The sequence below is a fragment of the Lepidochelys kempii genome, chromosome 12, assembly GCF_965140285.1.
Source record: "Lepidochelys kempii isolate rLepKem1 chromosome 12, rLepKem1.hap1, whole genome shotgun sequence".
NCBI classification, from domain to species: domain Eukaryota; kingdom Metazoa; phylum Chordata; order Testudines; family Cheloniidae; genus Lepidochelys; species Lepidochelys kempii.
This window is the reverse complement of record NC_136391.1, coordinates 14289462-14304088: the sequence shown is the minus strand read 5'-3', so window position 1 is coordinate 14304088 and position 14627 is coordinate 14289462. Positions and strand designations below refer to the sequence as shown.

Below are 14627 nucleotides of genomic sequence, written 5' to 3'. Positions count from 1 at the left end.
TTTTTTCATATTCTCTGTGTATAAATAAAGTCTGCTGCAGTTTCCACGGCATGCATCCGATGAAGTGAGCTGTAGCTCACGAAAGCTCACGCTCAAATAAATTGGTTAGTCTCTAAGGTGCCACAAGTACTACTTTTCTTTTTATAGTTTAGTTTTCATAAAAATAAACTCATCCCCATCTTTTAAATGTTCTCAGCTTGATTGAGTTTTTTAACAAGATGAAGAAATGGGAAGACATGGCAAATCTACCCTTGCAATTCAGAGAACGTACTGAGAGACTGGAGAGAAACTTCACTGTTTCTGCTGTAATTTTTAAGAAGTATGCCCCCATTTTTCAGGACATTTTCACGTATCCTCAAGATGATCAACCTCGTCAACAAAGAGGAAGAAAACAGAGGTGTGTGTTTGTTACTTTTTCTAACAGATTTTGGAGCAATGCTCATTGATAATTTCTTGGTGCTTTAGTTTTATATTTTTTAATTCAGTTTATCTCCTGGTAATTCCTGCAGTTTCATTAATAGGTCATACTTCTTTTTTCTGGGCTTCTCTTTATGGTAGTAAATTTCTATTCCATTGCCATGTTGAAAGACTGAATAGATTTTATGTGCTGTACATGAATAGATTTTACGTGTTTGGTGTAACTCCTTTTTCTGATTCTGTACTTGTCAAAATTTCATCTGCCTGAGTTTATGTTGAGCATGGCTTCCCTTGATTTCCTTTGACTGGTTAACCAAGATGGAAACATAACCATTCATTGGTGCTTCCATCTGTGCAGCTGATGCATTCTTCATGTCTATTGTGCACAGCCTTTATTTTCCCTTTCTAACACTTAGTTAATCTTTTTCTCAGTTCTTATATTTAATGCATGTTTCTGTGTGCACATTAGTACAATATTTAAAACTGACCTTATTTAAACCTTACTCCTAAGACCATTTGGGACTGTCCAAATACTGGTTTTGAGTTATGGAAGATCAAAAAATTGAATGTGCTGTAACATAGAGTTAAAACTCTTGAAACAGAACCAGTTATTAAAATGAATTAGTTGATTATAACATGGAAGTAGAAAGTTATAGTAAATCCCATATATAATTCTGTAATAAGAGTAGTAAATCTTGCGAATTGTTAGCATGGATAGTACCAAGAGAAGATCTAATATGATTCTGGAGATTAAACTGGAAAAATCACACTTAGGAGCATCCACACCAAAAAAAAATGGTTTGGAAATCTTTTAAGATGATTCCATGTATAGGCATATGGTGCCAACAGAATAAAAACTGATTAAGACTTCTTGACAAATTACATTTGATTAGACTAGCAGAATCTAAAAAAGAACTTATTAGAGAGGGAAATAGAGGAAATGGCAAAAGGAGAATGTTGAGGTTAACTGGATTCCTTGTTGATTTATTTTAAAAAGTAAATAGAATTACTTACGGGAGCATCTAACTAATTTAGTCCTTCAAAATAGAAGTACTGTCCGAAATGGAGAGGCACTAATGAGGTCTCTTGAAGTCATACAAAGATCCCTTGTAGGTGAGGCTAATAGACCTGTTGTACAAATCAACTTAGGCAACTTTTAAAAAGTGGAAGGACAAGAAAACTTGGGAAACATGGACTTTATTACTTTTGTCTCAATTTCATAGCAAAATTCTATCCTGGGGACCAGGTGTGGCACAGGACATGTCAGTTGCGGTGGTTTATTTTGAGAGAAGCAAGGACTGGTGATGTGGAGTTTAAAATATCAGTCTTTATAAAGAAAAGGTAGTTCTGACCTAATGTGGAAGTACTAGCATCCTTTCAAATCATTCAGTAATTCAGATATTAGGATTTTAGGTACCATAGCTGTAACCAGTTTAAGGGAAAAATAATAGAAGACTGATTCCACCTGGATTGGTCAAGATTTATGCCAGATCAAACAGAACATATGAAGACTTTTCAATATAAAACCTGAACGGGGGAATTGGAGACACTAGAATAAAAGAACTTTCTGAGTAGAGATTTTGTTTCAATACCAAAGCATTTTTCATTTGGGATGAGTTGGCTGATTGGGTAAAATTGTATAACAATAGCACAAGGCATTAACCAATGTGTAACCCTCAGCAGGGTTCAGACCCCTTCCTAGAAAAGGAGGGAGAGGTACCAAAAATAGTAAAATCACAATTGTCTTTTTCAAATAGCAGAGTTGGTCTTACATTTGGCATTGTTATGACTGATGACAGGAGAGGCCCTTTGAAAATATTTGGATTCTTTCAAACACTCGAGAGCTTTATAATGTCTGGAAACTCAGATCTCCAAAGACTACAGTTAGGATTATTTGAATATGGAAAGATTTATTAAATTTACCAATATCCCTCTTTTTAGAGGTCCGCTATTAGGGAGGCAAAATGATTTGGCCTAATGCAAAAATGGAGAAAAGGAATGCTTTTCTCTCCCACACTTTTTGCTTAGGATTTATAGCACAATTGCATTCTCAGCAGAAGATTCTTCGGTTGCAGGCACACAGTGGAATTGATCTCTCTCAAGTGTGCGCTAGGGTTGCCAACTTTCTAATCGCACAAAACCAAACTCCCCTGTCTCGCAGGCTCCGGAAGGGAGTTTGCATGCAGGAGGGGCTCTGGGCTGGGGTAAGGGGTTGGGGTGTGGGGCCACGGCTCCCAAGAAGCAGCCGCCAGGTCTCTGCAGCCTCCTAGGTGTGTGGGTAGTCACTCAGTGAGGGTCCGCACACTGCCCTCACATGTGTATTTCCCCCCTCCCCTCTCCCCCCCCCCCCCCAAAAAAAATTGTGTACAGAGTAACTTGTGTTTGTCCCATTAGGGAATGACTCTAATGACAAATATTTGCAAAATCCTGATTTAGGGCTGGTCTAGAGGAGAATATTAGTGCACAGTAAGCCAGGATGTGAATTGAAAGTATACTAGTTACTCCCCTTGTGGACATTCTTACTGTGTACTAAGCGTTCTCCCGCAAGCAGTTTAGTTTCGTACAGTTCCAAAGTGCATTAAACTGATGCGCACAAAGACACTCTTAGTGCACAGTAAGAATGTCCAGAAATTAATGCATTCACTTTCTACCTTACTGTGCACTAATTTACCTATGTAGACAAGTCATTAGATTAATCTATAACAATAGCAGTTTAACATTTCCTAGTTCATCAAATGTATTGTTGAAAGGCTTGGAAAAATGTAACGGATATCTGCCAGCTAGAGAATTAAACCTGTTAGCCTGACTGATGCAGAGGTCTTAGAGAGGAGGTCTATAGGCAAAGTCTGGGTAATATCTTGATAAGAAGCCTAGCCCCTGTCTGTACTTGTTGGAAAGTGGGAGGGTGCTAGAACACTGTGTAGTGGGGGTAGACTATCTCTTTTGGTCACCTGGCTGGTAGGTGTTAACTCACATTGAAGTATGAATTAAATCGATTTTGTGTATGTACAGTTTTCAGAGTAACAGCCGTGTCAGTCAGTATTCGCAAAAAGAAAAGGAGTACTTGTGGCACCTTAGAGACTAACCAATTTATTTGAGTTACAGCTGAAGTGAGCTGTAGCTCACGAAAGCTTATGCTCAAATAAATTGGTTAGTCTCTAAGGTGCCACAAGTACTCCTTTTCTTTTTGTATGTATAGTGTTTTTGTATCTTGGCGGTGAATCCTTGCAGAGATGGAGTATTGGTGCAAGTGACTAATGTGATGTGTGGGTGTTGAGGAAAGGTAAAGAAGGTTCCCTTAACTTGCCATTTCCTTGTTATAAGGGTTTGCAGGGGTTGTATAAAAATGAAAAACATAACATTGGGAAACAGGTATTCACAAATAATAGAATACCATCTGGGTATAAAAGCAAAACAAAAAATGCTGATATGCCAGTGTTAAACAAAATAGCAGCAGCAGTACATAAACTGTTGGTTTACATGAAGGCCACATGGAAGAGCTATAGGGTAGATTTTGTCTAGTCACCAACTGAAGTAAGAGGCAAGGAACACTGAAAATACATTGCCTGATTTGTAGAACTGTGTAGAACAAATGCATGCCACAATTTTTGTGAGCACTCAATTCTAAAAATCTGGCTTTCACTAAATACACTTGATTAAATACCAGACACCTTGCATATTTCATTGTTTACAAGAATGTTCTGATGGACTTTACATACCCCACTGATTAAACACCTTGTTTGTAAGCCATCTGTACTCTGACTCTCAGAACACATTGCTAATTATTACTATCTTCAGTAATTTTGCAACACTTGTTATATGTATGAAGATAAGAATTTTTAAATCTACAGTAAAAAAAAAATATTGATGCTGCTTAATTTACAGGTAACTTTTATTGAAACAGAATAAGCCTTTTTCTGTGCTACAGACTGAAACAAGCAAATACCAATACAAGCGAATCTTTTTTTTTTAAGTGAATAAATTATTTTCACTCACAATTTTTAATTGAGTACCCTTTTATAGTTTAATTCCTTGTGAATTTACACACACGACATTTATACCTCACTAAGGATCAGATTTATGACACCATGAAGTCTGCAATATCAGTTCTTCACACGTGGTATTCTCACTTCTTCATTTGGTGGTGACAAAAACAATTTACAAGATAAGCACCCCCAGCCACAAAGTCAACCTGAAATTAAACTACAAGAACTTTGTTTTTAATAAATAAATAATATGTCACAGGTCTCAAACTTGAGTCTTCAGTCTGATTTTTTTTGCTATGTAGATTGGTAGGGGGCAAATAATCCAACAGAAAACACATACAATAAAAATTCATTGTATACAAATACATCATATAAAACCAATGCAGACTAAAATCAATTACATTATTAAAAGTCTTTATTTAGGTTTGGTCAGTACAGGTAAGATAATATTGGAGTCACAGAGCAAGATGCATAAACTGTGTGAGATTAGTAATACCCAATGAAAGTGCTGTTCAGGAGAGCAAGCACTGTGGAATCTTATCTGTATAGTTGTGCCCATCCTTAGGATTATCTGGAGAAGTCTGCTGTTCAAGTCTTGGCCCTTTTCAAGTAAACTTTACTGATGTCTGAATATTGTAGTGGCTTTGTGATTAATGTGTGCAAACAGAGACAGGGGTTCAACTTACATTTTCACAGATGAAAGTCGAGTTCACTAACCCACTGTGCCACATAGACTAATATCCACAAATGTTTGAAGGCATTTTGCTGTCCTACGTACTTGTGCTTAATTTCCCATCAAGTAATGGGCCACTTCAAGGCATGCTGTTTTGTCAGTGTGAATGCGTTGAGTTTGTTGAATATTATATTCTTACGATATTTTTTTTTCCAAAAGACGACAGCCTTGCACAGTCTCTGAAGTTTTCCAGTTTTGTTGGGTGCTGTTTGTTCATGCAAAAGGTAAGAGATGGACATTTGCTTTAAACTTTCTTTGTTAGTCTCCAGTATAGCTTATGTATGAATAAAAAGGAGTGATCCTCGTACATCAGATAAGCATCAAAAAGTTCAGCATATCTTAACCCATTGAATTTCCACAGAGATGCCATTCCACAACAGACCCCATGACCCTCTTTTTCCCTGCCTTTACTTCTCCAGTTCTACCTTTCCACGCATTTTTAAGATTAATGATGAGACCACTTAGTCTTGTAATTTTTGTGTTGGCTGCATTTTCAGCTTTCCCAGCAGTTTCTCTCTCTAAAAGGGGGAAGCCTCTTGAAACTTTTATGGATCCATATTCAGATGTTCATGATGTGGATTTTCATGTCCATTGGTGACTAAGATAAGACCAAACCTGGGGTTGTCTCCTTGCTGTACCCATTTCTCTCCTTTAGCAGTTGCCTTTTCCTAATCTTCTCCACTTCTCATTTATCAGGGAACTGAACTCCTCATTTAATAATTACCTTCACTGGGTACCTGCCATGTTGCAAGAAAATGAATTTTATAATCTAACCTACCCCACTGTGCCAGGGTTGCTGAGAACAAAAAACACATAGCCCACACACCTCTCTCCAGGGCAGTCTGGCAGTGAGAGGGGAAAAAATTCTTTCCTAGCACCAAAAAGGTAACTAGCTTAATGCCCACAAGTCCCCAAAACCTGGTTTTGCTCCCACACCTCCAATTTGGATTAGAATTTCTTCCCAGTGCAGAATAGTGCCCCGAGGCAGGGTGAAGGGCTTATAAAACCTTCCCTTGGGTGCAATGGAGAACAACAGGCTTATGCTGGTTACTCTCGTATCCAGCCAGTCTGCCACAAACCTCATTCCTCAAGTCCACCAGAAGTCTGAGTTTCCAGAAAGATGGGAGGAAACAGGGAAAGGGGGGCAATCCTTAAAGAGACAGAGTTTTCTTTTTCTTCTGCTGGCCAGACAAAGCTTTGCCACCCTTGAAACTGCTGAGGAATGAGGGGAGTAGGTGTTTTGTCATTTGCTTCTGCTGGATTTATCATTAATATTTTTGACTAGCTGTGGATTTTTGAGGTGGTGCTTTCAGTGGTGAGCAACTTCTGATTCACAGCTTAACTTTTCTGCCTAGAATAGAAGAGATCAGTGTGGATAAAAATTGACTTTTAAAAAAAAAAAATTAAAAATTGGATTGTTTTAGTTTAAATTAAAATAAATAATCCTTTTTAAAATTTAATTTGATATTATGACAACCTGTGTTAATGCCCATACTTACTATAATCTGTTAATATTTAAATACAAAACATTAACATTTGAGGAGGGCTCACTCACACAAGATGAGTAAAGGGAGCTGCTTTTAAAATATATGTAAAATCAGAGGGGTAATGTCTCTGAATTTGGGGTCAGCCCAAGCTTCGTATTGCATTGTCGTATTGCATTAAATATATAGGTATATTTCATTCTTTACAATAGAAGAAATAGTTATTTACATTTTTCTGAATGTCAGTACTTTCCATTTCTGTTGTGCAGAAATGATTTTGCCTTCATTGTTTTTGGTTTCAGTTTAGCTAGTAAGTGCAGAGATGGACTAATTCATTCAAACTTGAGTAACTTTTCTTATGTATTCAACACAATTTAAGGTAGTTATGTGTAATGGCTTAAATAAATGTATAGATACAGTGTATGCTCTTGGTTAGCAAAAAGCACCAAATTTAGTATAAGGCTGTAGTCCGTTTCAAATCAGCATGTTTTATGGTTAAGCTAACATATGAGATTGTACCTTTTTAAATCAAGGTTTAGTTTAAGGTAACTTAGACAGCCCTGGGTGTGTAAATTACAGCTGCCTCCCCAGTCTTTGAAATCATAATAAAATTATTGATTTAAATCACTTTGATTTAAATTAATCTGGCCTGGCATAGGTGTCATATAACCTAGAGCATCTTACAAAGAGAGGGAACATTTTATAATATTTGTAAGCCTAAAACACAGAATTAGTAGTGATATAAAAGTGGGGCAACAAAGATTATTAGATTAAATTGATCTTCAGGGTCATTAAAGGCATTTTTTTGCTTTGAAAGTTGCCTATTTTGTTTTGAGGGTTGACCGTTATCCTTATCGTGGCAACCACACATTGATGACAAGTTGGGGCTTGTCTGTGCAACAAGCTTCCCAGGCTGAAGATCAGTGTGTGCAGCTTCCTTTTCCAGTGCAAAAAATACAGCAGATTTGCTTGTTTAAAGCTTTTTTTGTCTGGAGCAAAGTAGGTCAGTGACTGGTTTTATTTGCTTTGTAAGATTAGTACTAAAATATTGTAATCTAGTATTATTGCTGTTTGTGTTGCTCTTTATCTTGCTTGTCAGAGAATCACTCTTTAAACTCTCTCTCTTGATTTCTTTTCATTTAAAATGGAAATAGAGCATTGAGCAGAATGTAACTTGTTTTTGCTATTTGAATTGGGAAGGGGAAAATAGTAGATCATTCTTTGAAATGCTGTGGACTGGGGAAATATAGTTTGGAATAATCTTTTGGTGCCCTTAAAATGAGATTTATTCTTGTCTGTGATGCTGTCAATGATTATTGTTTTACTAAATTTAGGCTTTCATTTTACTGTTGTGACACAGCACCTACTTAATTAATAAAAAGTAAACACAGTATCATTTCTAGAGCTTGCCTTGTTCTAACGTTTGTTTAATAGCTTGCAAATAGATCTGTAAATAAAAAGTATAAAACTTAAAAGAACATTCAGGATACACAGAATTGGAAGAGTTTGATCTAACTTATTTTAACTAGCTTCATGATTTTTATATCAAAGGAAATATGTATTCTAATTTACATGTATTTGCCTTTATATATCTTTATCTTCCATAATAAAAACTGTAGATTGTGTAACTTTGAGCATCAGTGACTGGCAGGGAAGACAGTTAATGAATAGCTTGCAGGGGTTCCCAAACTTGGTTCCTGGTTTGTTCAGGGTAAGCCCCTGCGGGCTGCAAGACACTTTGTGTACCTGAGCATCCGCAGTTATGGGCGCTCGCAGCTCCCAGTGGCTGGGGTTTGCCATTCCCAGCCAATGGGAGCTGCGGGAAGCAGTGGCCTAGCCCGCACCAATAAAACTGATAAAATTCATAAAACAACTGACTGCCTTGTACACGAAGAGCTAACCATTTTAAACATCCACATTTGTAAATAGCTTCCTCCCTAGAGAAATACTACTTTTAAAAGGAAACTAGAGATCTAGGATATCTATTGCCTTTCTTATTTGCCTTAGCAATAGAAAATAACCAGTACCTGAAAAAATTATCATTAAAGAAAATATTGCAGAACCCAAAATTGAAACTCCAGAACGAAAGTCATTTCCTATGCAGATGACACTGTAGTAACATACGTAAGCCTTTTCTTCAGTATCTGTTGCTCTGTGAATTAGCTCACTTTGGTCAGCTCTTGGATTATAAAGTACATTTTTTATTAGTTATTGTCAATACTGATTAACCAAGAAACATATAGAGAAGTTAAAAATGTCATGTCATTTCTGACGTACCTAAGCGTAGAGAATGTAAGTACCTATTTGTGTGCACATATAACTGATACAATAGATTCACTTTATAAGGCTAACCTGTCCTCGTCTTCTGCAAAACTTCTCGAACAAAGCCAGAATGAAATAAAATGTCTAAGAAGGTTTACTGTATGTATATATATAAAATTACGCTCTCATAATGCTACTGGATTCTGGAGGGTCTTTATAAGCCTTCAAGTTTTTTTAAGATTTTACAGTTACTATAAGAAGAGGGGAAGATATTGTGCTTCTAAACTTGAAGCAGTATTATCAGGCAGGTAACATAAGGATTTTCAAGTTGGAAGAAAGGAAACTAGAATTCCCCCTGGATTCAGGCAAGGAGAATATTCAATTTAAATATTGTGCTTTTCCGTAAACTGAGAGTAAGGGAATAACTTCCCTTAATTAGGACATGATGGAAAAGGTCTCTTTTGTTAAAATAAAAAAAAAAAGGGTGGTGACAGAATGTAACTAAGGTAACTCCATTCACTCTGATTACTAACTTACAGAGTGAAATTTTGTGCATTTTTAGAAGTGCAGCATGGTACTTGAACCCTGGCTGGGGGAGAGAATTAAAGGGGCTTTACACAACTTTTGCACCCTCCCAATCATGGGCTGTTCCAGGAGTTGGAGAGACCCCTGATATAACTTAGACAGCCCTGGGCATGTAAATTACTGCTGCCTCCCCAGTCTGCCCTATGGGCCTCAGGGCTGCCCAGAAACTATGCAACCTTGGCCACACTCCTTACAGGACAGGATTTCAGAAGGGATCCTGGCTGTTTCCACCATATCTGCATCAAGAGAATCCTCGACTGGCTGATTTGTGAGCTTTAAGGTCCCCTTTATGCCACTCTGGCCCTCTTATGCTATATGAAGGAGCGTGAATGATGAGGATCTCCACCACAAGAGCTTAAATAATTTGGAAAGCAATTAAAAGTGTAAAAGCATAAAATATTACAGTAACCTCTTGAGAATGGGGAATTTATTACCCTGAAGTATATAAGAAACACCAAGAGGCTGAAATTTATAGTTATATTTACAGTTTTATTATACCACCTTAAATACTATAATTAAAAACCTTCCTGTTTTAGCCTATTTTATTTCTGCACACTCAGTGAAAAGAGTTAGAGGTAGAATATAAATTTTAGAAATTACATAATATTAACAAGATAGAAACTTCTCCTCCCACTTACAGCCTGATTTCAAAAGAAGAGGAAGAAAGGAATGAGAGAAGAATGAACCCCAGGAATAATGCCATTACCTGCAACTTGATGGAATTTTAATAAATATTGTTAAGTATATTCTGTCGTACTCCCTGCAAGACGTGCTGGACTTAGAACATACAGTTTGGTGTTTCCCAAAATACAGAAGTATTAATAAAAAATTGTCTCCAAAAATCATTGGAATGACAATTGGAGTATTAACTTTTTTGTAATTTTAGGAATAGATAATAGCAAAATAGTGAATGCAGAACCACACAAACCTTTACAAATGTTATTTCTATTCAGGAAACATACTATAAGAGCTTGGCAGTCAGAGCCTTCTTCCACTTATAGGCTCCAAGGCAGCAAAACACTTAGTCACATGCTTAACTTTAAGCACATGAGTAATTCCATTCCTGTTCAGCAAAGCACTTAAGCATGTGCATAAGACCCAGTATATTCAGTGAGACTCATTTGCTTTATTAAATTGGGGCCATAACAACTGCTTATGCAGTATACCATGTTCAGTGGAAATAGAGCGTTAGACTTACTCTTTTCCAAACAAAGTGAAGATCTTCCAGGCTGAATAATTGTAGTTCAGGTTGTCCATCTGTGCATTTTTGTCTCTCCTCTCCTCCAAGGAAAAGCTGGAAGGTGTGAAAAGGAAGGGGTACTCGAGTTTGTTTAATATTTTGAAGAGTACAGAACTTGTGAATGTCAAGTGTTACTGGAGTAGAGTAGCAAATTCTATAATTGATTGTTTCTTAATGTGTGATGCAAATGTTGGGTATTATATGGGAAATGTATGTTATTTTAGAGGTTGTACTATATAGTTCAAAGTTTTGTTTTAAATCTTGTATGACAAATGCAGAACTAGGGCATCATGACATTATAAAATAATACCACTAGAGAGAGATTCAACTAGAAGTGAAAATGATTCTGGAAACCAAGAGCATGAAATAATACTTAGGACCTTTCAATCAAGGATTTTGACTTTTTAAACTACTGTTATAGAGACACCATCAATTTTAAAAATCACACTTCTGATTATCTACTATTGATACTAATACTACTGTAACTGGAAGATTAGCAAATATTATTTCTGTTATTTTTTAGTTTACTTTGTGTTTGACAGCACTTGGTATATTTGTTTGACTGTTTCCATTTTTAGATATGTTTTATTGGACCACCTTGTCTCTAATACCCTGAGACTGACATGGCTACAACAATGTTTCCATTTACAGTTAGTTTCCTATGTTTTGTGCATCTTTCACATAGCAAGAGAGGAGAGAGAAACATTGCAATCATTTTCCTAGTATCTAATTTAAAAAAAATCAGAAAAAAGTTGCATTACTGCTGAAACTACTTTTAAATCGGTGTTTTAAATTGATTAGATCTCAAGTTGGCTGTGTTCCTATAAGCATCTCAAAACAATTCTGTGTGGGCAAGTACTTACTTCAGTTTTGCAGGAGGGGAAACAAACTTGGAGAGCCTTATCCATTGGCAGTCTATGACAGATCAAGCTGTATAACACAAGTCTTGACATCTAGTCCCATGCTTTAGCATAAGAACGTAAGAATGGCCGTACTGGATGAGACCAATTGTCCATCTATCCCTGTATGCAGTCTTCCTGAAGTGGCCAATGCCAGATGATTCAGAGGAAATTAATATAACAGCGCAATTATTAAGTGATCCATCCAGTTATTCAATTAAAGCATCTGGTGGGGAGAGGCTTAGGGACACCTAGAGGATGGGATTGCATCCCTGACCATCTTGGCTAATAGCCGTTGAGGAACCTTTTCTCCATGAACTTAGCTATTTATTTTTTGAACCTAGTTATATTTTTGGCTTTAACAACATCCCCTGGCAACAAGTTCCACAGGTCACTGTGCATTGTTTGAAGAAGTACTGTCTTATGTTTGTTTTAACCCTGCTCCCTCTTAATTTTATTTCTTGCGTTATGTGAAAGGGTAAATAACACTTCCTTATTTCCTTTCTCCACACCATTTACAATACTATAGATCAGGCCCTACCAAATTGAAAATGAAAATCGTGTCACAGACCATGAAATTTGGTCTCCCCCCTCTCTGCCTTGCAGCAGAGTGGTAGGTTAGGGGCTTCTGCTCAGCGGGGAGGGAGGTTCAGCCCTGTGGGGCAAGCCTGCCAGGGCTTGTGGCTTCAGCAGGAATGGGGCTGAAGCTCCAACTTCTGGCAGATATGTCTCAGCTCTCGAACTTCTGGAAATTGTTGTCTGTGGCTCAGATGGTCAGTAAATTTGGCCAGCCTGCTCTATAATTAGGGCCCTGTGAAATCTGTATAGTATAGGGTAAAAAGCACACAAAAGACCAGATTTCACAGGGGAGAACAGTGTTTCTCAAAATGGGAGTCCTGACCCCAGAAGAGAGTTGCAGGGGGCTCGCAAGATTATTTTAGGGGGGTTGCAGTATTGCCACCCTTACTTCTGTGCTGCCTTCAGAGCTGGGCGGCCAGCTCTGAAGGCAGTGCCCCACCAGCAGCAGCAGAGAAGTAAGGGTGGTAATACCATACCAGGCCAGCCTTACTTCTAAGCTGCTGCTGGCTGCAGCTCTGCCTTCAGAGCTGGGCTCCCAGCTAGTAGCCACCGCTCTTCAGCTTCCCAGCTCTGAAGGCAGCGCTGCCACCAGGAGCAGCTCAGAAGTAAGGATAGTAGTACCGCAACACCCCCTTGCCCTCTAATAACCTTGCGATCCCCCCACAACTCCTTTTTGGGTCAGAACCCCTACAATTACAATACTGTGACATTTTAGATTTAAATAGCTGAAATCATGACATTTACAATTTTTTAAATCATATGACTGTGAAATTGACCAACATGGATGGAGAATTTGGTAGGGCCCTAATTATAGAGCAGGCTGGCCAAATTTACTGACCATCTGAGCCACAGACAACAATTTCCAGAAGTTTGAGAGCTGAGACATATCTGCCAGAAGTTGGAGCTTCAGCCCCATTCCTGCTGAAGCCACAAGCCCTGGCAGGCTTGCCCCACAGGGCTGAACCTCCCTCCCCGCTGAGCAGAAGCCCCTAACCTACCACTCTGCTGCAAGGCAGAGGTCCTGAGCTCTTCCCTGCAGTCTGGTAGGGGGAGAATGTGGGAGGTCTCTCTGGGACACACTTAAACTGTAAAAGAGCTGCATGTGGCTCACAACCCATGGTTTCGCCAGCCCTGTTATAGACCTCTATCATATCCCCCGTTAGTCACTTCTTTTCCAAGATGAATAGTCCCAGTCTTTTTAATCTCTCCTTTCTATCCCCCTAATCATGTTTGTTGCCCTTCTCTGTGCCTTTTCCAATTCCAATGTATTTTTGAGAGGGGGCGACGAGAACTGCATGCAGTTTTTGAGATGTGGACATACAATAACTTTATACAGTGGCATTATGATACTTATTATCTATCCCTTTCCTAATGGTCCCTAACATTTAGATTTTTTTGACTGCTGTGGCACATTGAGCAAATATTTTCAGAGAACTATCCATAATGATGCCAAGATCTCTTTCATGAGTGGTAACCGCTAATTTAGATCCCATCATATTGTATGTATCGTTTTCCAATGTGCATAATTTTTTATTTATGAACATTGAATCTTATCTGCCATTTTGTTGCTCAATTATCCAGTTTAGTAAGATCCCTTTGTAACTCTTCACAGTCTGCTTCAGACTTAACTATCTTGAGTAGTTTTGTATCACCTACAAACTTTGCCACCTCACTGCTTACCCTTTTTTCCAGATTATTTGTGAATATGTTGAATAGCTCTGCTGCCAGTACAGATCTCTGGGGGACCCCACTATTTACCTCTCTCCACTGTGAAAACTAACCATTTATTCCTACCCTATGTGCCCTGTCTTTGAACCAGTTACTGATCCATGAGAGGACCTTCCTTCTTATCCTGTGACTGCTTACTTTGCTTAAGAGCCTTTTGTGAGGGACCTTGGCAAAAGGATTTCTGAAAGTCCAAGTACACTATAGACACTGGATCACCCATGTCCATATGTGTGTTGACACCCCTCCTCCCAAAGAACTCTAGTAGATACGGGGGAAATGAGTCCCCTTTACAAAATCCATGTGGACTCTTCCCCTACCCCAACAAATCATGCTCATCTATGGGTCTGGTAATTCAGACGTCTAAGATTGATTGGAAGCAGAGCTGACTTTTCAGGGCATGAACTTGCACTCCTAACTACCAGCCACTCTCCCCATAACAGCAACCCTGATTCTTGCCTACCTCACATTTCTTCTTCCTAACTGTGCCCTAGCATTCAATCCCATCCTTCCTTAAATGTAGAGCTTCAGCAGTGATCCTAGATGCATCATATTCTTCATTTTCCCAGATGGTATATTGTAGCATCACATTCTTTTCCGTTCCTCCCCTGGGTGTGAAGATAGTTGTAGCAGATCCTATTTTCCCTTTCTTCGTCAGCCCACCTTGTTTTTCCCCCAGTCACACCAAATCAGTAGACCGGGGATCTCAAACTGTGG

General features: G+C 38.4%; 1 protein-coding gene across 4 annotated transcripts in view; it reads left to right on the top strand.

Annotated features, from left to right (window-relative positions):
• Positions 1-14627, top strand: part of RBL2 (RB transcriptional corepressor like 2) — a 53451-nt gene that overhangs the window by 9644 nt on the left and 29180 nt on the right. For 2 of the 4 annotated variants that reach the window (XM_073307634.2, XM_073307632.2), the window contains exons 3-4: positions 197-397; positions 5296-5360. In XM_073307634.2, the coding sequence (XP_073163735.2) occupies positions 197-397; positions 5296-5360 (266 nt within the window). Of the gene's footprint in view, positions 1-196; positions 398-5295; positions 5361-7466; positions 7624-14627 lie in introns of those variants that run through there. The other 2 variants (XM_073307635.2, XM_073307636.2) reach the window with 2 other exon arrangements.